At 39.6% G+C, this 24,254-nt stretch overlaps 1 protein-coding gene across 2 annotated transcripts in view; it reads left to right on the top strand.

Annotated features, from left to right (window-relative positions):
* SLC35F1 (solute carrier family 35 member F1) overlaps window positions 1-24,254 on the top strand; it is a 384,161-nt gene that overhangs the window by 297,051 nt on the left and 62,856 nt on the right. For both annotated transcript variants that reach the window (XM_058566387.1, XM_058566388.1), the window contains exon 3: window positions 1,830-1,957. In XM_058566387.1, coding sequence (XP_058422370.1) covers window positions 1,830-1,957 — 128 coding nt within the window. The remainder of the gene's footprint in view (window positions 1-1,829; window positions 1,958-24,254) is intronic.

Below are 24,254 nucleotides of genomic sequence, written 5' to 3'. Positions count from 1 at the left end.
GTACACATTGCCTGGTTGGGGAGTGATGTCAGACAAAATAGCAGAGAATAGCTCGATTTGAAGAATGAACAGGAGTTAGCGATTCACTGAGACAGAAAGATTTTTAATGTGCTTGGAGCAAAGGATATGAGAAGCATGGCATCCAAAATGAGGCTAGAAAACTGGGTTAGCTACTGAAGGTGAAGAGATCTCTCCCTCCTTGTACTAACTAGCCACAACCCACCCTCTGACATTCTCTGTGTAGCTGGAAAGCTTTGTTTTCACAAGTCTCCACAGGTTGAAAAGATCACCTTATGTGATAGTCATTGGAATAAGACAAAAGGCATGAATCAGGAACTCAAAGTTATGAGAGTAACCGAGAGACAGGAGAGGATGTAGAGTCTATTATGGTTCTTGAGGACCAGCTAAAGCACAGCTGTAGTATTGAAGATGTGTATCGCCGGGTAGCCAGCCTCTCAGATGGTGTCCAATGATCCCTGCCTCCTGGTATTCACACTCTTGTGAAATACTCTCCCTTGAGAGTGTGCGCTGGACTGACTGACTTTCTTCTAAAGAACAGAATAAGATAGAAGTGTCATTTCTGATATTCGGTTATTAAGAGAGACTGTGGTTTCCCTCTTGAGTTTTTTCTCTCTCTCTCTCTCTCCCTCCACCTTGCTCTCTCTCTCTCTCGAATTGCTCATCCTGGGAGGAAACCAACTACCGTGTTTTCAGGCAGCCTTGTGCTGGGGCCCTTGTGGCGAGGGGTCAACCCTGCCAGCAGCCACGTGAGTGAGCTTGGAAGCTCCCTCAAGTCAATCTGTCAAGTCAGAGATTGACTCCTCAGTCAGTCTTTCATCTGAGACTGCATCCATGGCTGACACCTTGGCTGCAACTCAACGAGAGACCTTGAACCAGAGGAACTCAGTTAAGCTGTGTCCAGTTTCTTGACCCACAAAAACTATTAGATAATAAATATTTGTTTTTTTCAGCAGCTATGTTTTGGGATAATTTGTTATGCAGCAAGAGATAATGAATAGTCACCATTCATTCAGGGTTTCTGCATATTTCACGTCCTCTATGAAGACCTCACAGGTTGGCTCCAGAGAGCTGTTACGATTAATAATCATTATTGCCTCTTGAGAAATAAGTTTTATTTCATGCCTGAAATCTGTAAAACTTAGGATGAAGAAGTAAGAGATTTAAAGTCTGTTCTGATGCTATCAGCTTAAGAGGCAAGATGGTGGAGATTACAGTTGTTGGCAGCATTGAGACCATGGTCCCATGGCGCTCTTTTCCACCTGAGAGTGATCCCCAGCTTCCTCTCTCTTCCCATCACCCCCACACCACCAGAGTGTAACGTTCAAGGCATGTAATCTCCAGCACTCAGGGTGGCATCTTAGAGCCTTACTGCAGATCTGCTGCCAAGCATAGGCCTTTGTCCATTGGGCTACCCTCTTTCATTTCTATCTATTTTACCACAATAGAAATTTAGGCTGATCTGGACTTTGTGTGTTTACGCAACCTTTCTGGCACACTTTTCCTTATATTTTTACATGGTGTGACTTTTTTCTTCAAATGTTCCTGAGAAAATGTCTCACATGGTGATCTAAAACCCTGCCCAGTCTTCGTCTGGCATAGAAACCAATTTGAAGGGCTGAAATCTACAATGAAGACTATTAGCTAAGTAAAAACATGTCAGTCTTTGACACATTGATTTATTTGTTTAATTAAACATCTGACAAAGTATGGTAAAGAACATAATACTATAATATTGTAGAATCCTTCTAAATAGACAGTTGAGCATGTGTTCAGAACCTAACCCATTTCTTCTTAATTTGGTAACACAGGAGAAGAAAACCTCCTGGCAATTTTACGACGAAGGTGGTGGAAGTACATGATCCTGGGACTCATAGACCTGGAAGCAAATTACCTGGTGGTCAAGGCTTACCAGTACACGACTCTGACTAGTATCCAGGTACTGATGGCTCTTCTTTCCTTCTCAACTTCCTCAATTTCCAGATGTAGTTTACTTTCAGTTTAGTCACTTGGGAATCTGAATACTACTCTAAAAGTTTTGCAACAAAAGGAAATAGGCTGTGTAAAAATTAACTTGAACTTTATTTCTATGTTTTTGTAATTTTTCTTAATTCAAGTGTAATTGGACATCTGTTTCCTCTTCGTTCTTAATACACCACAGTAACCATTGACAATGTAGGAAAATAATTTGTAGCTATGAATACTGGTAACTAATCATATGTCAGTAGGAGAATTATTAATAAGCATAAAAATAAATCTATTTTAATCGCAACTTATGACATTTTAGAATATGTTAATGGACTTTGATAAAGTAATCAAAGTGCTTAATAACCTTTTAGCTTCATTTAGTGTGGAGATTTAGCAACCTGAAGGGACAGAAGTTTTCCTAAAGGGACAAGATTTAAATTCCTGTAATGTGTTATGCATGAAGGTAGCCACTGTGTCCTCCCTCCCCCTCTCTCTTTTTCTTTCACGTACATGTGTATGTGCACACATATGTATACACACACACACACGCACAGAATTGGAAGTTTAACTTAGGTTTTCGCAATTTTCACCAGATACCACTTTTATTTCTCATTACACTATAAATAATAAACTTGACTATTTTCATTTCACCTTATGTCTCTTTTTACGGCAATATTATGAATTATAATCATTCCAAAGCTCCAAGATGAAAACAAAGCATTGTTCACATATTAGATTTTACTTAGACTTGATACTTCAACAATATTCCTATCACCCTAATAATTTTCTTAGAAACAACAATAACAAAAATGGAGAAACACACAAGCAAACAAACCACCTGAATAAATTTAGATTATATAGATTGAATGGGAAGCTATCTAAACCAGATTTAGAGAAGGCTCCATGCTTCTTCAAGCAAGCCCAGTGAGAGACAGAAAGGATGCTTGCCTACAACCTTGGAGGAAAAGTCCAGAGCTGTATTCCGATTGGACCACACTGATGGCAGGGAATGCTGTCAGCTAATTGGCTTAGACCTGAACTCTCTGAGCCGATACAGGATGAGATTTCTCTGATTGGTTTAGACAAATGTTTCTCAATAGTAGTACTACTGGCATTTGGGGTGGGACAATTTTTCATGATGTGGGTCCCTTTCCTACTTTATCCATCATTTAATATTCCTAACCCATGCCCACTAAATGCCAATAGCATCTTTTTCAGCCTTTGTAACAACCAGAAGTGTCCCCATGGATTTCCAAATGCCCTCTTGCAGAGAGGTACCATCTCTGGTTGAGAATCGCTGGCTCCCCAGTCAGCACTCACTCCTGGAGTCAGGGTGGGATCAATCCCACCTGATCATGTACCTGTCACCCACTGAGGGAGAGGTGACACGGTGGATGGATGCTGGGAAGACAAACGCAATCCTCTACACCCAGCTTAGCTCCCACCTCACTTCAATAAGCCCGACAATGACAACAGATACTCTCTTTCCTGTACTCCCATGACACTGTTTTTTAGCTCTGTCTCCACAAGCTGTCTTACCTAAGAATGATGTTTGAATCTTCCCATCTATTCCCCCAAACTGTGAACTCTTTCACAACAAGGCTGATTTCTTGTTCACCTTTGAATCTCTAGTACCTCATAGAAAACCCAGCACATACTAGGTACTCAATCACTGTTTAAAGAAGTTAATTAAATTGCATTGATTTCCAGTATTTTGGGGCACAGAAATTCCCGGCAGTTCTATACCTAAATGTAGAGCCCTCCAGAATGTCTATACAGATTTGGTAGGAGAAGGAAGAGAGGAATGTGGGCTTCATGGCAGAATTGGGCCCATTAGCCCAAAGTCAAAAATTATAAACAGGCCTAGGGGAGAATGAAGAGGAGACCTCTCCCTTTGGAATACGGTTGACTTTTGTTTTTTCTGTTAAACATAGAAAAGTCACAACCGGGCCGGCCCTGTGGCTTAGCGGTTAAGTGCGCGCGCTCCGCTACTGGCAGCCCGGGTTTGGATCCCGGGCGCGCACCGACGCACCCCTTGTCCGGTCATGCTGAGGCCGCGTCCCACATACAGCAACTAGAAGGATGTGCAACTATGACATACAACTATCTACTGGGGCTTTGGGGGAAAAAATAAATAAATAAAATTATATTAAAAAAAAAAAAAAGTCACAACCCATTGCTGGTTTCTTAAGTTCTATGGGTTTTTTTTTTTTTTTTTACTTTTTAAAGTTTTTTAATTTTCTTTTTTTTTTGTGGACAATTTATTCTTAACAACTGGTCCCCTGGCCCTCAGGTGTTTAGTTCAACTCGTGTTATACACCACCATCCTAATCCATCCTGCCACCTCTCTCAAATTAGTTGCTTGACACACTATTTCATGCTGCATTCTATGAAAAAGTTTAATTCTGTAGTAAGAAAAATAATAATTCCACTGAAATGTCAATTGGTCTTCATTGTTATTTACTGAGCAAGGAACAGGAGGAAGTAAAAAAGCAAGTTGAATCTAACAGTTCTGGAACCGTTTTGCCACCTGCAACAAATAAACCTGTTAAATAATAATAAATGGTCAGAACAGAAGGCATTTGCTCTGGGAACCATGTCTGTACTGTTCAGTAATTTAATTCTGTTTATTCATTGCAAATCAGCGGAATTAACAAAGACCAGTGATGATTTTCCCATGTTTCTATAAATATTAGTTGCGCACAAAACATGTGCTCAGCCTTGAGCTTTTGCTGATATTAATCTATAACGGAAAACACATTAATAAGGCATCTGAGAAATGCACTAGTTATTGCCGGTAATATAGAGAGAGATGAATAAGCCTTGCCCTCCAGGAGCTTATGAACTAAGGGGATAAGAGGCACAGTCTATTGATTGCAACACCTAGTATAGGAAGAGAGCAGACACCTAGATGCTACAGTTTTCAAAGAAGACAGAGATGATGTTTACTTCCAAAGGCAAAAAAGTATCCATTCAGATAAGATTAGATAAAACGTAGAGAGGATAAAATGTGGGTATAGCTTTGCACATGCAATGAAGTGCATGACAGAAGCATGGAGGCAGGAGATGCAAGGAATATGATTGGAGAACAATTATTCCAGTTTGATTTATCCAGTCACTTAAAAAATAATTACTGAATACTTCTATGTTCAAGACAGTGTATTAGGTGGTGAACACACTTGTGAGCAAAAATAGATACTGTCCGTATTTTCATGGAGCTTCCAGTCAAATGGGGAAGGCAGCCTTTTGTCAATTCGCCAAATGAATGGATGTATAATTATAATCAAGGATAAGTGTTCTAAAGGAAAGCAACACAGTTCTATGAGAACATTTGTCAAAACAACCTGACTTAAACTGGGGGGTTGAGGAAGATTTTCCTAGAGAACTGATGGTGGAGCTAAGATCTTAAAGAGGAGTGGGAGATTGGTTGAGAGGGAAAGAGGTCCAAGCAAAGACGGCAACATGCTCAAGGCCCGGTGGTAGCAAGGACCATGGCAAAGATGAGGCTGTGGACAAGGCCACGTGGCTGGGCATGGAGAGTGAGGAGAAGAGTGGTACAAGATGGCCTGGAGAAGGAGGCCGGGGCCAGACTCCAGGAGTCTTGACGACCAGGTCAAGGCTTTGAGTCTTTAGGCTAAGTGCCATGGGAAGCCAAATTTGAGTTTTAAAGACAACTCAGGCTCTGGTGTAGAGAACAGATTGAAACAATCTCATAAAGCAGCAGAGGAAGATGGAGCTGAAAAGTTAAGTTGGGGCCATATTGCAGGAGGCCTTCAACACCAGGATGAAGAGCATGACTTAATTTTGTAAGTAAAAGAGAGCCGTGAAGGTTTCTGAGGAAAGAAATGATAGCCCTTTTTCAAAGCACTTTCGTTTTAACAAGACAGTCTTCATTAAGTCTTGGCAGAGCACCAAATACGGTTGTTTCCTGATTCTCTTAAAAACAGAGATGTAAAGCAAAAAGACATGAAGAGCGCCTCCTTGGTTTATCTTCCTGCCCTTTCAGTTCATTCATCAAACTTATGGTTAAATGTCACAAACAACTGATACATGAAGCTTGAGAGGAAAAATATATTTTTGAAATAATTATAGACTCACAGGGAATTGCAAAAATATGTAGAGTTCCTTGAACTGTTCACACAGCTTTCCCCACTGGTGACATTTTATATGACTTGAGTATAATGTCAAAACCAGGATATTGACACTGGTACAATACTGTTAACTAGACTACAGTCATCCTCCCTTATCCGTGGGGAGACCCCCAGTGGATGCCTGAAACTACAGACAGTACCGAATGGTATATGTACTATATTTTTTCCTTTACATACATACCTGTGATAAAGTTTAACTTATAAATTAGGCACAGTAAGAGACTAATAACAATAACAAATAATAAAATAGAACAATTATAGCAATATACTGCAATGAAAGTTACCATAGATCTTAGCAACTTCAGCATACAATTTTTTTCCTTTCCTCATTAAGTCAAGAACTTTCACCTTTCCACTTAATACGGCTTCTCTTTGGCATATCCAAATTGCCAGCATCACTATTCTTGCACTTTGGGGCCATTATTAAGTAAAATAAGGGTTACTTGAACACAAGCACTGTGATACCTCCACGGTTGATCTGATAACCGAGACAGCTACTAAGTGGCTAATGGGCAGGTAGTGTATCCAGCGTGGATACGTTGGACAAAGGATGATTTGTGTCCTAGGCCCGATGGAGCAGGATGGCAAGAGATTGCATCATGTTACTCAGAATGGCACACAATTTAAAACTTATGAATCGTTTATTTCTGGAATTTTCCATTTAATATTTTTGAATCATGGTTGACCATGGGTAACTGAAACCACGGAAAGTGAAATCGTGGATAAGGGGGCACTACTGTCCAGACCTTATTCAGTTTTCATCCCTCTTTCCTTCACTCGTGTGTGTGTGTGTGTGTGTGTGTGTGTGTGTACTTCAATGCAATTTGACCCCATGTATAGGTTTGTATAACCACTATCACAATCAGAATACAGAGCTGTCTCATCATCACAAAGGAACTTCCTCATGCTACCCTTATGAAGTCACATCCATTCCACCATCCCTATCCCTGTCGTCTGGCAACCACCATTTATATAATTTTTTCAGCTGGAGAATGCTATATAAAATGGAATCATACAATATTTAACCTTCTGAGATTGGCTTTTTTCACTAAGCATAATGTCCTTAAGTCTATCCAAATTGTTGCATATATCAATAGTTTGTTGCTTTTTATTGCTGAGTAGTATTCCATGGTATAGATATACCAGAATTTGTTTATCCATTCACCTGTTGAAGGACGTTTGGGTTGTTTCCAGCTTTGGGCTTTTACAAATAGAGCTGCCATGAACATTCACGTGCAGGTTTTTGTGTTAACATAAGATTCCATTTCTCTGAGGGAAATGCTCAAAAGTGCAATTGCTGGATCACATGGAAAGTGCCTGGTTTTAGAAGCTGTCAAACAACTTTGCAGCGGCTGTACCATTTTATTCCCACCAGCAATGAATTAGAGATCCAGTTGCTCTCCATCCTCACCAGCATTTGTATTACTGCTTTTTTTATTTTAGCCATTCTGAAAGGTGCATAGTGATATTTCATTGTGGTTTTAACTTGCAATTCCCTAGTGGCTAATAATGTCGAATATCTTTTGGAAAAAAAACATTTTTTAATTTTGTCTTTATAATCGGAAGCCAAAGAAAGTTAACAATGGCAAAAGAGATAACATTTATTAAGGAAAAAAATGATGAAAGAGAGACATGGAATTGAAGAAAGCCAGCTGTTTCCTTTATTAAAAAGGAAAAGATTTATAAGGATTTGTAAAGATTGTATTCTAAAGACACATTTGTGAGTTTGTATCTCTTGTAGAGAATGAATAGATTGTGCCTATGACTTTGAGACAGATTAGCAATGACATTTGGATAAATTCTAAAAGCTATGCTATTTTTATAACTGTGCTATATGAACCGTTTCAGTAGAAATATCAGCTTTACGACTTCTCGCCTAAAGATTATTCATCTTTCTTCAACCATGTGGTACTAAAATGCAAACAGATGAAACTAGTGCTTCTGTGAAATAGGAAGAAAGCAGGCCTCTTCGAACATGATATCTGGTAATTAAAATTAACTCACATTGGAAACAATTTCCAGTACTTTTGCTGATAATCATGCTGAGGGGTCTGTACCTCTAATACATCCACTCCTGCACACAGTGCACATTTCAGAGCTCTTCCCATTCTTCAGGCAGTTTCCATCAGGAGCAAAGAAGAAGAAAGTAATCCCTCCAGCCCTGATTATTTTATTTCTGCCCCGCTCCTCTGACTTCGGCATGTTAGCAGAGGTTAATACAGAATGAAAGCCAGCCTCCCCAATGTGCAGTGTGATATTCAGCCCTGAGACTAATTCTACAAGACATACACATGCAACATACATGTGTAACATACACAACATACACATGCAACAGTTTGTCTCATTGCTTTAGATAACTCTCAGGCCTTTCTGGGTCCACTCTTGCTGAATTTTTGGTAGGCTATGAATTACGTTGTATCAGATACAGAGAAAGGCTAGGTAGTTTGTACCTTGTAATGCATCTCTGGAGTCTAAAGTTTAATCTATGTGAATAGACTTGCCATACAGATGCCTTTATCGCTTAAAAAATGTCAGTGTTGTGACTGGGTGCTGGGGACACAACTGCTGATCAGACCTGAGCGCTGCTGTGGGCGATAGACAGCTACATTAACAATTAGAATACAGTATAGTAGTGTGATGAAAAAAGTAAGCATTCAGTTTAGTGGAGACACGGGAGAGAGGTACTTCTCACCCTCAGGATTCATGAAACTGTGGTGCCAGTCAAGAGTTATGACACACGAGAGAAAGTTACTAGCAGACTTTTTGTTTGTAGCCTACCTGAATTTCCACCTCTGTGGATGAGCCCAGAGAGAGAGCTCGCCTATGCACATTAGAAGCAGATCCCATGGGCTTGAGTTTACGATTCTGAGTTCAGCTTTTAAGACCGTATTTCCTTCTTTATCCTTGCTGTTTTTACCTGTCCCTGGTGCAGGACTGTGGCAGTTTAATGACTATTCAAGAGGAAGTTTAAAATACATTTAAAGGCAAAGGCTTTCAAAAGCAAGCAAAGTTCTTACCCCTAAAGGGAACATGATATTCTGAATCTCTTTCAGATTTCTTAGATCTGAACTTCCTATTCTCATGATTATGAAAATAACTTAAATATGTAGCAGTTCAAATCTAAATATTTGATTGGGTGCTGCACAGTTTTCTGTTAGGATTTTGTCCTGATATCGAGTATAAACCCTTGCCCATCATCGGAGGAACACACTAAAACTATCTTTAGTCTCTCTTTATTCCATTACTCTGTCCATCCTGAAGCCTATCTTTAAATGTGTTCTGTAGAACTCCCTTCTACAGAAGGGAGCTTTCGTATTCTACCTCCAGTGACTCTAGTCTCCCAGATGCCATCAGGTAAAGCCATTGGAAAACAAGAGAAATGTCTCTCTGCCTTTCCTTCCACTACACTCTGTAACAGCCATGCTTTCAAGACAGGAAAACATGCCTTAGATCCTGTCTTGACTCTGTTTCTTCGTCATCACTTTCCTTATGGTAACTTTATATGATAGTTTTTTATTTATGTATTTCCTCTCCTTCAAGTCTGTAAGGTCCTTGACGGTTGAACCTGTGTACGTGATACACAATAAGCACTGAATAAATTCCTGATGTTTGAGTAAATGCATAAACAATTCATCTTTGTTTCCATCACAACATCATATACACATAGGTACCAAAAATGTATGAAATATTTGAATAAATAAGTTAATGAATGAAAGGACAAATTTCTGAAGGCCAGTTATTGGGCAAGGCAACATGAGACCATTAGTAGTTTTATCATCAGTAAGAGCATTTATTCATACAGGACCCAGTATGGAACTCTAAACATCTTTTAAGTATTTTACTATGCTCTGGGAATGTAAAGATGGTGGGAAAACTGTCCTCATTCTCAAGAAGCTCAAGTGTTGTAGGCATAGCCTAAATGCAGATTTTTTCATGTTCAAAGCAGCTATACCTTTTTTATACCCTATAATTGACCTGATCTTTATAGTGAACCTTCCCCAAATACCCTCAAGCCGGCTAAGTAGCAGCAGGTGGAGAGAAAAGGTTGATTAAATGTAAAATTTGCCAATTTCTTCCAGTTTAAAAACTTTCATGGGCTAGGTCAACTGCTTTTGGACAAATGCTCAGCCTCTCAGAATTCCTCTCTTCCGTACTCATTTCTGAGATGGCGTATGGGGCTCTAGTATGACCTTTGGCCTCATGTTGGTCCTGTGGCTGCTGTCCACCGTAGGACAGTCAGCCTGTTGTTGAGTATGCACTTGCTGAATTGCATATGGAGCCACTGCTTGGTTCTGTGCCTGGCATTTTGTAGGCCTCTGCTGATCTCTCTGCCTCAGCAATCGTCTCTCTCTCCTTGCTGATGGGCTCCCTGATTCTCATTGATGCTATGGATCTCCAGGTATCTGGCTGTGAATGCATTTGGTCTCCAGCCTTGGTGGTTCCTGCTACATGGAACCCCTGTGTCCCACCCCAGATAAGCCAGCCTGCACCTTTTTGCAGAGCGCTTGGGTTTCTGGCAGAACAGAAACTGAGGAGGATTCTGGGGAGTTAGGGGGTTCTGCTAATGACACTTCACGTCCAATTGTTCTCTAATGTGGCCTCTTCAGGTTGGTGTGGTGCTGCCCCAAAATGAAATTAATGCTTTGCTTTCAGTTTCCTCTCAAACTACCTAGCATTCTTTCTTCCCCTGGGACTTCAATCCAGAGAGGGCACCTCTGGGCACATACGACTCAACACTGGTTTCTCCTATATCAATTTTCTTTCCTCTTCCCACAGCCCACAGGTAGGAGAGACAAGCTCATCCTTCCTTCTTCCTCTCTAGTATGGACTTCCTTGTCTCACATCCTCCTTCCACGAGACTAAGCCTCCTGGCTCAGCCCTAAGAGGGCAACCTTCCCCATTCTAGTAGAAATTCTGATGTAGTTGGCAATCAATTCTCGACATGTTGGAGAGAGAATTACAGAATGTAGAATCCCTTCTCTCGCCATGAACCTGACTTTCTAGACCCTTCCATGCTAAAGAAGTCAGGAAAGTCAGCTTTGTGTTTGAAAGCTGATCAGTGACCTCTTTGTTCTATAAAGGACCTCTTCTCTTTTTCCTCATGGCTCAGTTTGACAAGTAGAAGCCTGTATGAGGCATGATTTAAGAGGGAAAACTAAATTTCCAAAAAATTTTATCCAATTTTGCTGGAAGACCTATCTGTAACCAAACTACAGTGCAGTGTGAAAAGTAGTAGAATGGAGCTATACACAAAATGCTGGAGGATTACAGAGGAGGAGTGACTGAATCCACCAGGGACAAGGAGGACTCTCAAGGAGAAATTTCAGTGGGGTCTATAAACCTAGGTTTTACTGAAAACATGAATCTGACAGTAAAACAGGGCTTCTTGGTTCCCTGGTGATTGTCAGCTCCAATGGCTCATGTAGACTGACAGGTTATAAATAAATGAGATGCCCTGAATATGTTTTTCTCTCTCTCTGAGCATCAGTTTTCCCACTTATACGTAAGAGTTTAAAAATCTGCCTCCTGCTGTAGTCATGAGCATGCAAATGTAACACTGCATTCAGGGGTCCATGTTTCCCCACCAGCCCTAGGCAAAAATAATGCAACAAACGATAACACATTATATTGTTCTGATCCTGCCATCACCTCCTATTGCAGACTCTAGCACCTTCCTCAGTGAAGTTCTTCTGTCCTTCCTACAAATAGACCTTTCACTGGTCTTCTGACATTCTCAGACTTGTCTGAGATTCATGTGACAATCAGTCTGAGATCCATGTGACAATTTGTTGGCTAAGCTGGGACATCCGCTACCTTAGCAATGCCTCCAACATGTAGTAGATGCTCAATAAATGTCAGCTCCATTTTTTTCCACTTGTTTTCCGCTTCATGTATTCTTTCCATTGATAAAATTTAGAGAAAAAAAATAAAGATACATGTTGCCTAAACCAGTCCATCCTCTCATATACTCTCACTCTTGGACAGCAAATTTAAGAAGAGTGATGAAAATTTTCACGGTTGCCTGCAAAGTGTTCTAGGAGAAAGAACTTGCTTGAGACACAAGGAGATTAGGAAACCCACATTTCAATTAGCTTTGCCACTGAATGATTACTGGGTTACCTCAGATAACACCATTTGCCAGTCAATAGAGGTGAAATCTCATGAAGATTAACAAGAGTGCCGCTGGCTATCAACAAAATTCTTCCAACCCTCTCTGTTCAGGAGTGAAAATATCAAAGGAAATTGTGCAAGGAAATATATTAATATTCTATTTGGAATCAAGTTTCCACAGTACCAGGGACTAAACAAACCTTAAAGCCCTGGAATGCTGTTGCTTGACATGTAAAATCAGGACAACTTTCTCCTGTGATACAGGTATACTGCCTTTTCTGCAATGAGAATGTTCCTGAAATAATATTTCTAAATAAATTTTTAATGAATGATTTATAGTTTTAACACACTAGGAAATGCACAGAGTATTTCTTGTAAATTGAAAAATCATTTAGTATATGAATAATAACTCATATTTGTTTCCTTAGGTATTCTTTCCATATGCTGAGTTTGTGAAAAAGTGAAACAGTCTTATAGTCCAATATTACACCACACACAAAAATTCATATTTTTCAGAGTTAGTGGCCAAATTGCCTAGCCTGGCATATAGGGGTGACTAGGGCAGATGGGAAGACTCAGGAGGCCCAGCCTTGGATACCCCCAAGGCTTCTTTACACTTGCACAGATTAATCTGTTAACCATTGACTGCATTAGACCTCCTGAACAGGAATGCTCTCTACAGAATACAATTGGGGAGAGTGTGGTCAGATGATTGTACAAATGAACGGTTTTAATCAGTATTTTCATTCATTTAAGTACGGAATTGCAAATAGATTTAATGAGCACCTCTAGGGGTGTGTGTCTGTGTGTAAGAGACAGAGAGACAGACACAGAGAGGCAGAGAGAAACTGAGACAGAGACAGAAAGAAAGAAAGCATAGCATTAAAAACAAAAGTTTTTTTAATGGCCAGGTAAATAAAATTTTAAAACTGAAATTTTTCTTTACTTTGGAAACTTATGACTTATAAGCCTTGATAGAAACTAATTTTAATTAAATTTTTCAAAGTCAGAGTTTTCCAATTAGCTATGCTTTAAGATCTTGCCAATTAAGGCGTGCTCATTGGCTGAATATGTTCATTTGGCCTTGAAGTGATTTTTATAGATATGAAATCTTTTGTTAGAAATTTAGAATCATGTTTTTATTTCAAGTCATCTCCCCTGACTTTCTCCAAGCAAAATTCTGTAAATAACATCGTTGATAATTTCTCATAGTTTTCTCCAGGTAATTACTCCCTGGTTCCTGAAACATTGAAGATTATTAATAAGATGATAGAAAAAGTCAAAGATTTTCTGTGTTGGATACAGGATTTGAGGATTTTTTTAAACCAATGATCTAGTTTTGGCTCATTTTAAAAGACAATGCTATATCCTATAAAGGATTTAATTAGAGGACACAATATGAATAGATAATGGACTTGAAAACAGCTAGTTTGTAACAAAGAGCTTCCATAATTAGGCAATGTAGCATGAGAATTAAGAGTAAGCAAATTCCAAATGGTTTAATTAGAATCATCTTTCTATATAAGAATTCTCTTTACTTTTTAAATATACATGTCCTTGAAGTAATAACAATATTTTACTATATAAGATGTAAACAAAGTGGCTTAGTAAATTGCAAAATTTATACAATCAAATCAAATTATCCTTCAGAGTTCTTATCTTTCATTATTATACACTTATTCTAATGTGGTTATCATTGTTCAAAATATTTTAGAATTCCTCTTTTGAATTCGTTAGAGCCAATTTTAAGTCATGCAACTTTCTTTATAATTTACACTTCCTTTGGATCCAGAAAGTATTATCTAGCTCCATCCAGCATTTTGGTTCTTTCCAAAAAATAAAACCTATTCTCAAAGAATGAGCAGTTGCATCCATTAAGTATATTCTAATGAGTGCTCTGAAGGCAATTTCAAAGAATTCAAAATGTTTTGAGCAACGAGAGCTTCATTAAAATACACCCATGACCTTCCAGAGTGACTACCTTGAATGACAACCATGTTCATATGAATGAATTCCAGTGTGTTAACGATTAGATATGTAAACACCTGCACGTCCTGCTCAATAAGTGGCAGTTTTCTTTCCCTTAAAAAAATCCTCATTATTTTCAAGGCACACCTTTGATTATGCATGAACATAGCTGGTGTAGTAGGCAGAATAATGGCCCTCCAAAGATGCAACATTCTAATCCCTGTAATGTGTAAATATGTTACTTTCCTAGGCAAAAGGGACTTGCAGGTGTGATTAAATTGATGAAGTTGAGATGATGAAATTATCCCAGATTATCTGAGTGACCCCAATGTAATCACAAAGGTCCTTTGAAGAGAGGGGCAAGGGTGAGAGGTAGGAGGAGATGTGACAATGGAAGCAGAGGTCAAAAAGTCAGAGAGATTTGAAGATACTATACTTCTGGCTTTGAAGATGGAAGAAGGAGCCACAAACCAAGGAATGCAGACAGCCCCTAGAAGCCGAAAAAGGCAAGGAAAAGGATTCTCCTGTAGAGCCCCAGCAGGAACACAGGCCTGTCAACATCTTGATTTTAGGACTTCTGACCTTCAAACCTGTAGGGTAATGAACCTGTATCGTTTTAAGCCACTAAGTTTGTGGTCATTTGTTACAGCAGTCATAGGAATCTAATATAAGTGGAGACAGTATTTAATTCCTCCCCACCCCGTAGGCAGATTTGAAAGCACTGACTTTTTGAGGGCTTTCCCCAAAAAGAACCAAAAACATGGGTGCAAGAACACGCTTCTCTTGCCCACCTGTGTTCATGTTTCCATTCTTTGAGAAAGGGATCCTGCCATGGACCTGTTCCCTTTTTGTGGTTACTAAGATGCCAATCCTCCCAGCACTGCCTAGATGGTCTCCTCGGAGGAGAACTTCGGTGCTGTCTGCCACAGACAGATGCACATGAAAACACTACCAAGCCATGACTGGTTGTGTTTACAGAAATGCTCATTTTCACTCAATCACTACACAAAATTGGCCTGTAATAAATAATTAAAGTAGGAGGGTGTCTTTGCAGTCAAAAAAAAAAAGAAAAAACACGCACAGCCTGCTTCCCTTGGCAATGCATCTGAAGGGATGTTTGTTCCTAAATCATAAATCAGTAGAGCCCTGTGAGCTGCTCAAGACTGAAGGGTACAGTCTTAAAACTGCGAGACTTTTTAATACTCAGACAATAAGAATTCATAAAAACAACAACATATGAGAAAATAGCAGGAGTTATTTCTGACCCTTTTCTTCCTGTCCTCTCTCTTGTTTACATCTTCAGGGTGAGGGACCATTTCTGACTCAAGAGCCTTTGAACAGGAAGACAGTGTGGCTGAGCATTCCTTGGGGCCATCAAGTAGGGGACTGTATCATCAGTTTAGGAGCTGTGACACCATCTGGACCAGAGAATGATGACAGGAACTAGCAATTACACAGGACACTCACCTTCAGCTCCTCATGGCCAAAATCATCTCAATAAGCAGTTTTAGGCGGTATCAGTTACCTCGATGACAACAAATTTCCCCAAATGGTCCAAAGAAACAGAAATTATTCATTCACAGTTTATTCGTCATTCAGCATTTACTATCTGCCAGGCAATGAGATAAGCACCTCTGGGCTTTACTCAGATGTCACCTTGTCAGTGAGTTCTTCCCTGACCTCCCTGTTTAAAATTACAAACTCCTGTCCCATTCAGCACTTCCTACCCTCTTCCCTGCTTTATTTTTCTCCATAGTCCTTATCATCATTGAGACAATAAATATTTTACTTGTCTGTCTCTTCCTATATAAGATTACAAATTCCCATAAGGGGGGAATTTTTTATTACCTAGATTTTTTATTTCCTAGGATAGTGCCTGGCACCTAGTAGATGCTCCATAAATATGTTTGAAGGAATTAATAAAATACTTAAGGGGCCCTACTATGTACCAAGTTCCATCCTAGTTGCAGAAGATAAAACTGTGTGCAAGAGAGAAAAATTCCTTTCCTTATGGAAGGTGATTATGTTTTAGCATGATAAGTACAATTCAATAATACAGAAGAGAATGAAGGGGTAGCTGGTGACAGATCATAAAGCGACTTATAAGCCACAACTTAGGGAATTTGGGCTTAATCTTGAGAGTTTCTAGTGTAAGAACAACATGATGAGATTTGCAGTTTAGGAAGATCATACACATGATCCAATGAGGAAGAAGCAGAGAGGATGGGACAAGTGAAAAGCTTCTAAAGAAATTTAGGCAGCTAAAAAAGTAGCACTTGGTGACTTATTTGATGTATGGGTGAAGAAGAAGGATCAATCCATGTTTTATTCACTCATGTATGTGCTCAGTAAATATTTATCAAGCATATATTATATACACTTTTCCTTGGCTGTTAGACATGTAGGATGAAGATAGTGCTCTTGTCTTCATGAAGCTTCCCTTTTAAGTCATACTTAGTTTTTATTCTCCGTCTCTCCCACTAGGACATGAGGGAGTGAGATATACAAAGATATGAGGAAGAGAGTTCTATGCAAGGGGACAGTATGAAGGTGAAGGCCCTGAGATGGCATGTTTATGAAACAGAAAGAGTGAATGAAGTTACTAGTAGTAAGAGATGACATTGAAGAAGTGGGTAGGGGCCAGGTTACATAAGGCTGTGTAAGTCGAAGAAAAGAGTTTGAATCTGTTCTGAGGAAAATCATTACAATGTTTAGAGCAGGGGATTGATGGGACCTCATTTGTATTTTCAGATCCCTGTGACTGTGGCTGCTCATGGAGAAGTGATTAGATAGGAGCGAGAGTGGACATGGTTAGACAGTTAGGAGGCCACTAACTGAAAGTTGACGGTGACTTGAAGCCAAGTGCTGACTGTGGAGGTGGCTAGAGGTGGTTGAGTGCATTTATAAGATAAAGCCAACAGGATTTTATGAGTGTTTGTATGGGGGAATGGGGGAACTTTGAGAGAAAAAGAAGAGTCAAGAATGATTCCTTACTTATTGGCCTGAGCCACTGGGTTGTGCCATGTGGTGAAGTGAGGAAAACTGGAGAAGAGCAGATGTGGAGCAGAAAATCAAGAGTCCTGCTTTGGCCATGTGGGTTTGAGCTTCCTGTTAGACATCCAGGCAGAGGTTGGCGTAGGTGGCTGGGTGTATGTATCTGGAGTTGAGGAGAGAGGTGGGAACTGCAATTATGAATTTGGAAGTCATTTTGGTAAAGATAGTGCTGGAAGTCATGATCTGATTAGATCACCAGTGGAGTGAGTATAAATGGAAAAGGGAAGAAAGCTGAAAGCTGAGCCCTGGGGCACACCACCATTCAGAGACTGGGGGAAGTAGGCTGAGGAGGAGAGCCCAGTGTGGTAAGAGGAGAACCAGAAGAATGTGGCATGTCCCGGAAGCAAGTCAAGAAAGTACTTCAAGAGGGAAGGAGTGACCCTTAGATGTCAGACACACAGGGTTCAGATCTGAGCAACTAGGCTGCTAATGGTCTCCTTTACCGAGGGAAGAATCACATGAGGAAGAACAATTAGGGGACAAAGATATGAGGAAGAACAATTAGGGGACAAAGATATGAGTTATGTTTGAGTCATGCTGAGCTGGAGGCATTTTTGGTACATCCACACCAGCTCAGCAGGTGGTTATATGACTCTAGAGTTTAGGAGATGGATCCAGATTTGAGATGTAGATTTGGAAGTCATCAGCACAGAGATGACTTTTAAAGTTGGAAAAGTAGGCGAAATCTTTCAGGGTAAATGTGGAGAGTTGAGAAGAGACGCTATATATGGCAAAGTTCTGAGAGCACAGCATTTGAGCATTGAGAGTAGATCCAGGAGCCCATAGACCAGGAACCCATAAAGGAGTCTGTGAAGGAGACACAAGAGATGAAATGAAGGGCAGAGGGGGAGGAGTCTTGGCAGGTAAGAGAGCCAAAAGAAGGAGGGATAGTCAGATGCTGTGCTGAGTAAAGGAAGGACTAAAATGTCTCTCTGCTGGGTTCAAAAACAAGGGACGTATTTTTGAGCAACTTTGGTGGTGTTTGGGGAACAGAAGCCAAATTGCACTGAGTTGAGGGGTTAAATGGATGTTGAAAGATGGAGACAGAGGCTGGATGCAACTCTTTTCAAGAAGTTTGGCAGGAAAGGAAGTAAGAGATGGGTGACAGCCAACAGGTGGCATATGTAGAATGTGAAAATGAGAGAGCTAAGGGCTGAACCCTCAGACACACCAACTTTGAGAGACAAAAAGAACAAAATAAGTCCACAAAAAGACAGAAGGAAGTGCCAGAAAGGCAGGAGGAAAAAAAGACAGAGAAATCAGGAGAGGAGAGAGTTCGAGGATAGAGTGGTTAATAATGCCAAATGCTGTAGACAGGTTTAGTCAAAAGTGGCCGTGCAATGTAGCTTTGGTGATCACGGCGAAGGGAGTCGTCAGTATTGATGTAGCTTTAGGAATGCATGGGGCCAAGATACCAGAGGCAGATTAATCTTTCAGGAAGCCTGGCAGTGAAGAGGGAAAGATAAATAACTGCAAGCACTTGGGCATCAAAGGTGAAATCCGGGTGTGCCTATATGGCGAAAGAAAGCAGCCAGCAGAGAGGGAAGGATGAAGATCCAGGAGGGATGCGGGATAGCCTCTGGAGCAAGGGTCCTTGGGGAGCAGGAGGAGTCCCAAAGAATAGAGGGCAGAATTGCCTTCAGTGCCGGGCAAGTCTTTAGGGAAAGAAACTGGCTGTGATTTGGAGGAAAGAAATTTGTGTTCGTTGACAACTGTCCACTGGACCTGGACGTAGAGTGTTTTGTTCGCTCTGGTATTCCCTGCACCTGTCGCAATGCTGAGCACGCAGTAGGCATTCAATAAATATCTGCTGACTGAATAAATAAATGACAAGTACAAGGTGATGAAAATCTGATTTTGCCTTTTTTTAATAAACCCTGGAATAGTTGAGTGAGACCTAGAAATAGACTCCCAAAAGTACAAGATGTTTTCCTCTAGCTTTCGAAATTGTCCCTCTCTGCTGTTTTAATGCTGGGAGGAATCAAAAGTAATACAAAATTAATGTAGAATTAATATTTTATGAGAAAACGTTCATTTCTTTCAATACGTACTTTGAAATGTGTACTTTCTTTAATGTTATTGTTAATGTTCTTATGTTCATGAATTCTATATGTAAGAAATACAAGTTAGAAGTGCTTGGCTGACTTAAGGCAATCACTTCTCCAAGAACACTCAAGATAGCCACACAGCATCAGAGACCATCACTAAAAACAAATGATTCTAATTCTTTCTTCTTCCACAAAAATGTTGGATATGCAAGACAACAACATTACAACTAGGTTTGTGATTGTCTTCCTGGGCAGAAGTATTATATCACAGAGTGGATCTTGATGAATGGATGTTCATTGAATGGATGAACATCCAATGAATGGATGCAAAATACAACTATACTTTATGCTGTAACGATTGGAAAAGCAGCAGTTTCCACCCTGGTGGTATGTTTCTAATCCCCATCCACTTTTCCTTATAACCTATACCTGCTTTAATATAAAAAATGCAGACAACCAGTGATTACTTTTTCAATACCCTCAGAGTCTGCTCTCTCTCAGAGTGCTCGCAATATAAGAGAGAGCGCACAGCCTGCTAGATTGAGTTGAGGCTGACCCAGCCTAGACCACTGTTATTATAACTGTTTATAATCACATAATTTTTACTCCACCTGGACCTTGAATGCCTAAACTCACTTGGTATAAGGAGAAGGGCAGACCTGAGATCACATCTAGCTCTGACACTGTGACTTCAAGTTAGTTACCTATTACCTTTAGTACTCTTGTTTTCTCATCTGTAAAATGGGAAAAATAAGAACCTAGCATTGCACCTGGTATATGGTAGACACTCAGTAAATGTTAATCCTTGCTGTCTACTTTTGGAATCCAGTTTGCTGATAATCAGAGCTTGTTCTTAAACCCGATAAGAGCTCCAATGATGCTCACCTAGAAGGAATTTGTCCTTTGGGACTGCTCTGCTCTCATCCGAGGCCAATTTCCCTGCAGTGGAGCTAGAGAGCGTGTGTCTTAATGATCCGTATCTTCCGGTGGTCACCTAGATTTCTAGGTACTTGTCCCAGATTTTCAGTGCATGAGAGTGTCTTCTTTCTTTCTTTCTTTCTTTTTGTCTTTGAGACCTGAAGCCAAAAAAATAAAGTGAATATACTTTAACATCTAGGAAGTTCTGATGAACTGGCACAAGGGAACATATGAAATTCACACATTTAAATCCTTATCAGTAGAAATGAGAAAAATAGTTTGGTGAAAATCTTTTTCTAAATCCTGAAAATAGGACATTTCCTGTAAAATGGCTGTCATATAGTCAGCACAATGACACATTTTATTAGTTTGAATCCTCTCTTGGGCAACATGGTAGAAACATGGCTTCATCCAATATGAATATTTTAAGACAATAAAACCTAAACATTAAGTCCTAAGGTATGGGGTTTGTGGGGCTGGATATGTTATGAATAAAATAGCCCTGGGAGGAAAAAAATCTGGAGGGGTGGAGGGGGTGGGGATGTACTAGAAAAGTCTGTTCCAATTGAAAGATACCACTCCCTGGAATTACACTCCTGGTTGGATTTTCAAGTGCCGCCGGGGTGGCTACATGTCCAGGCTGCTGAATTAAAATGGTGCGTGATTGCGTGTGCCTGTGCATTTCCCAAATTATATTCCACTCCCTTCAGCTGGACTGTCAGCTGGACTGTTGTGTCTGTGTTACTGAAGTTTGTCTTTTTTAAGACCCTTCCCTGTTAACACTTCAGTTTTACTCACCGGAGATGAATTCATAATGTATATCACTTTTAGAAATACGGAGAATTGCCAATTAGAAGCAGAGGAAAGGAGAGAAGAGAAATGTTCTCTCTCCTGGAATCACCAACCAGGAGCCTCAGGTTTAGCCTCTGACAGCTGGGCCGTGTGAGGGGAGCGTTCTCCCTGTGAATAGCTGGAGGGGAGCCTTAATGAGGAGCTGAAGGCTGGCGGAGGAGTCTCTTTTGGGCAGAGAGAAATAGAAAGAGGGATGAGGTCACCTCCTCATTATGCACTACTGCAATGGGAGCAGTTGGGTAGCGGTGTTTTGTTTTGTTTTAATTTTTTTTACAAACTATCCGCTTCCCTTGAGAAAGACTGGTCTGACTTGTAGATTTTTTACTCTCTCATAACATTTGTTGCTTTATATAGTTTGAAAGAAGTATATGCTCAAGAGAGGAAATTTGAAAACCACAGAAGATTTTGGGTGGTGGGGTTGTGAAGATTCAGTTGTCTCATTCAAAGATAACCTTTGTTAATATTTTATTCTTGTAGACTCTGATTTTCTCCTTCCAGAGATTTTAATGTCTAATATTATGATATGTAGATTCTTAATCAAGAAGCAAACTTTTACATGAATGTGTATGTCACTCAAACCAAGCATGGTATGGAAGGAATGTAGAGGGACTCCTGTTCTCCCTATGATACCACCCAGGCTGGGGGAGGGGGCTAGGGGAGGGGGCGGGAGGGGGGAGTGGGATACACAACACACTTCCATTCCCTTCCCAACGCTGGGAGAATGGAAGAAAACTCTTCCTCTCTCTCCATCCCTTCTTGCTCCACCCCAAAGGTGAAATAGCTAGTTCAACATCCAATAAGGAACTTTACCACTTGGTGGGGTTGTTATAAGAAAACAAAAAGGAGGAAAAACACTATCTTCAGAGTGTTTCATTTCTGCCCACCTTAGGGATTGGTAAGGATCGTCCCTTGCTGGAAGGACCTCTGAGACGGGGTCCAAGGATTGATGACCATTTCCCCCAGTATATCTGCCTAAGAAAGTTTAGGGTAAGTTAAAATTGCAGTGGGAGATAGGAGGCAACACTGCCTTCTGCAGCCCAGGTCTAACTAATACAGCTGGTGTCTGATCTCCATCTGGATCCTTGAGTCTCTTAGGTGAACCATGTGAAATTGTCAATATTCAATCAACGTGACCTACAAAACTGGCCATTCCACATGGATCAAGCTATTATTTTCCACCAGATAGGATCCAGAGGAGAGAAGTAAGTGATTAGAACCACAAACATCCAACATTAAAGAAGAAAACAGTACACGTAGCATTTTAGACACAAAAGACAGCCTCTAAATATAGACATTTTATCAGAGTGGAAACATAATGCTATTCTCAGCTTTTCTGAAGATATTTAAGGGCAATAAGTTGAAGATAAAGAACAAGCCATGGTAAGTTTTCAAGTCTTAAGTACAAAATGGGAATACTATGGAGATTTCCTGAAATACCTGTTATTAATTTGCAGAACAGTTCTCCCACCTTAGTTACCTAGATTCCCTGGTCACCTTCATCCATGTTACAAAGCATATGAGCACGTAAGTCAGAAAACATAAAATACCATGATATGCTAACTTTATGAGGCTCTGGTGTTTGATTTTTTTTCATGAATTAAAGAAACTTTTCAAAAGGGGTAAAATCTAAGTTACAAATCTGATCTTTTAGGAGATCCCGCTTTTGTGTAAAGAAGTAGCCTGCTGGTCTTTTCCTGCACCTCTAGGCAAAGCTACTCATTCTTTTTGAAATAAAATGAACTTTGTTTATACTTTGGATTAATTTGGTGAAACATTAAATAACCCAACTCAAAGAAAAAAGTTAACAGTAGCCTAAAATATAATATTTACTTTAAGTGCTATGTGACTGTATACATTTTCTGTTTTGATTAAAACAAACAAAAAACCTCTACCATGTTTATCTGACATCAGTATCACTGTGCTCTTTTTGGAAAGTATAATTTATCTCCAACTGTTATTTTCCAACAGCTATATCTAAATTCAAAATTTCACTAGAAGTTCTATGAGAGTTTGGAGAAAGATATAGATTTGCCCCAAAAGACTTCATTTAATATTTGACAATGAGATAATGAAGGTTGTAAAAGCTCTTTGCAATCCCTAGAGATTTTTTTAAGTGGAGGAAGTGTTGAAGACTGAAAAATATGACTGCAAATTTCCTGGGGAAGAAAAGGCAGATGAGAATAGCTAATTTTGAAAACAACGAATAGTGAAAACTGATTTGCCTTCAAAGACATTAATATGCATTTGTAAAGCTACAACAATTAAAGCAACATGATACTGTTGATCATATGGTACATAATATGGCCCTAAGACAGATCTTAATGTATATGAAATACGCTATAGAGAAAATATTACAGACCAACAAGAAAAGGGCAGATTATTCAACAAATGTGATGAGAAAATTGGCTATAATAAGAAATCAAATTCGATATTGACTTAATCTCATGCAACAAAATATTCCAGGTGAATTAAAATTTAAAAATTTTAAAAAGGAACCATAAATATTTAAAAGAACATATAGTTGACTACTTGGCCGATTTTGGAATAGAGAAGAAATTTCTAAAAATGAGCTTATAGATAAATAATTAAAACCTGTCTATCTCAAAAAACATAAACAAATTTTTTGATTGAAGTCATAATAGTTCATAACATTGTGAAATTTCAGTTGTACATTTTTATTTGTCGGTCACCATATATATGTGCCCTTTTACTCCTTATGCCCACCCCCAACCCCCTTCCTCTCTGGTAACCACTAATCTGTTCTCTTTGTCCATGTGTTTGTTTATCTTCCACATATGAGTGAAGTCATGTGGTGTTTGTCTTTCTCTTTCTGGCTTATTTCGCTTAATATAATATCCTCCAGGTCCATCCATGTTGTTGCAAATGAGGTAATTTTTACTTTTTTATAGCTGACTAGTATTCCATTGTATATATATGCCATATCTTCTTTATCCATTCGTCAGTCAATGGGCACTTGGGTTGCTTCCGTGTCTTGGCTATTGTGAATAATGCTGTAGTGAACATAGGGGTGCATAAATCTCTTTGAATTGTTGATTTCAGGTTCTTTGGATAAATACCCAGTAGTGGGATAGCTGGGTCGTATGGTATTTCTGTTTTCAATTTTTTAAGAAATCTCCATACTGTTTTCCATAGTGGCTACACTAGT

The sequence above is a fragment of the Diceros bicornis genome, chromosome 23, assembly GCF_020826845.1.
Source record: "Diceros bicornis minor isolate mBicDic1 chromosome 23, mDicBic1.mat.cur, whole genome shotgun sequence".
In the NCBI taxonomy this organism is placed as follows: Eukaryota; Metazoa; Chordata; class Mammalia; order Perissodactyla; family Rhinocerotidae; genus Diceros; species Diceros bicornis.
The sequence above is the reverse complement of the archived record's forward strand: the minus strand, read 5'-3'. Positions and strand labels throughout refer to the sequence as shown.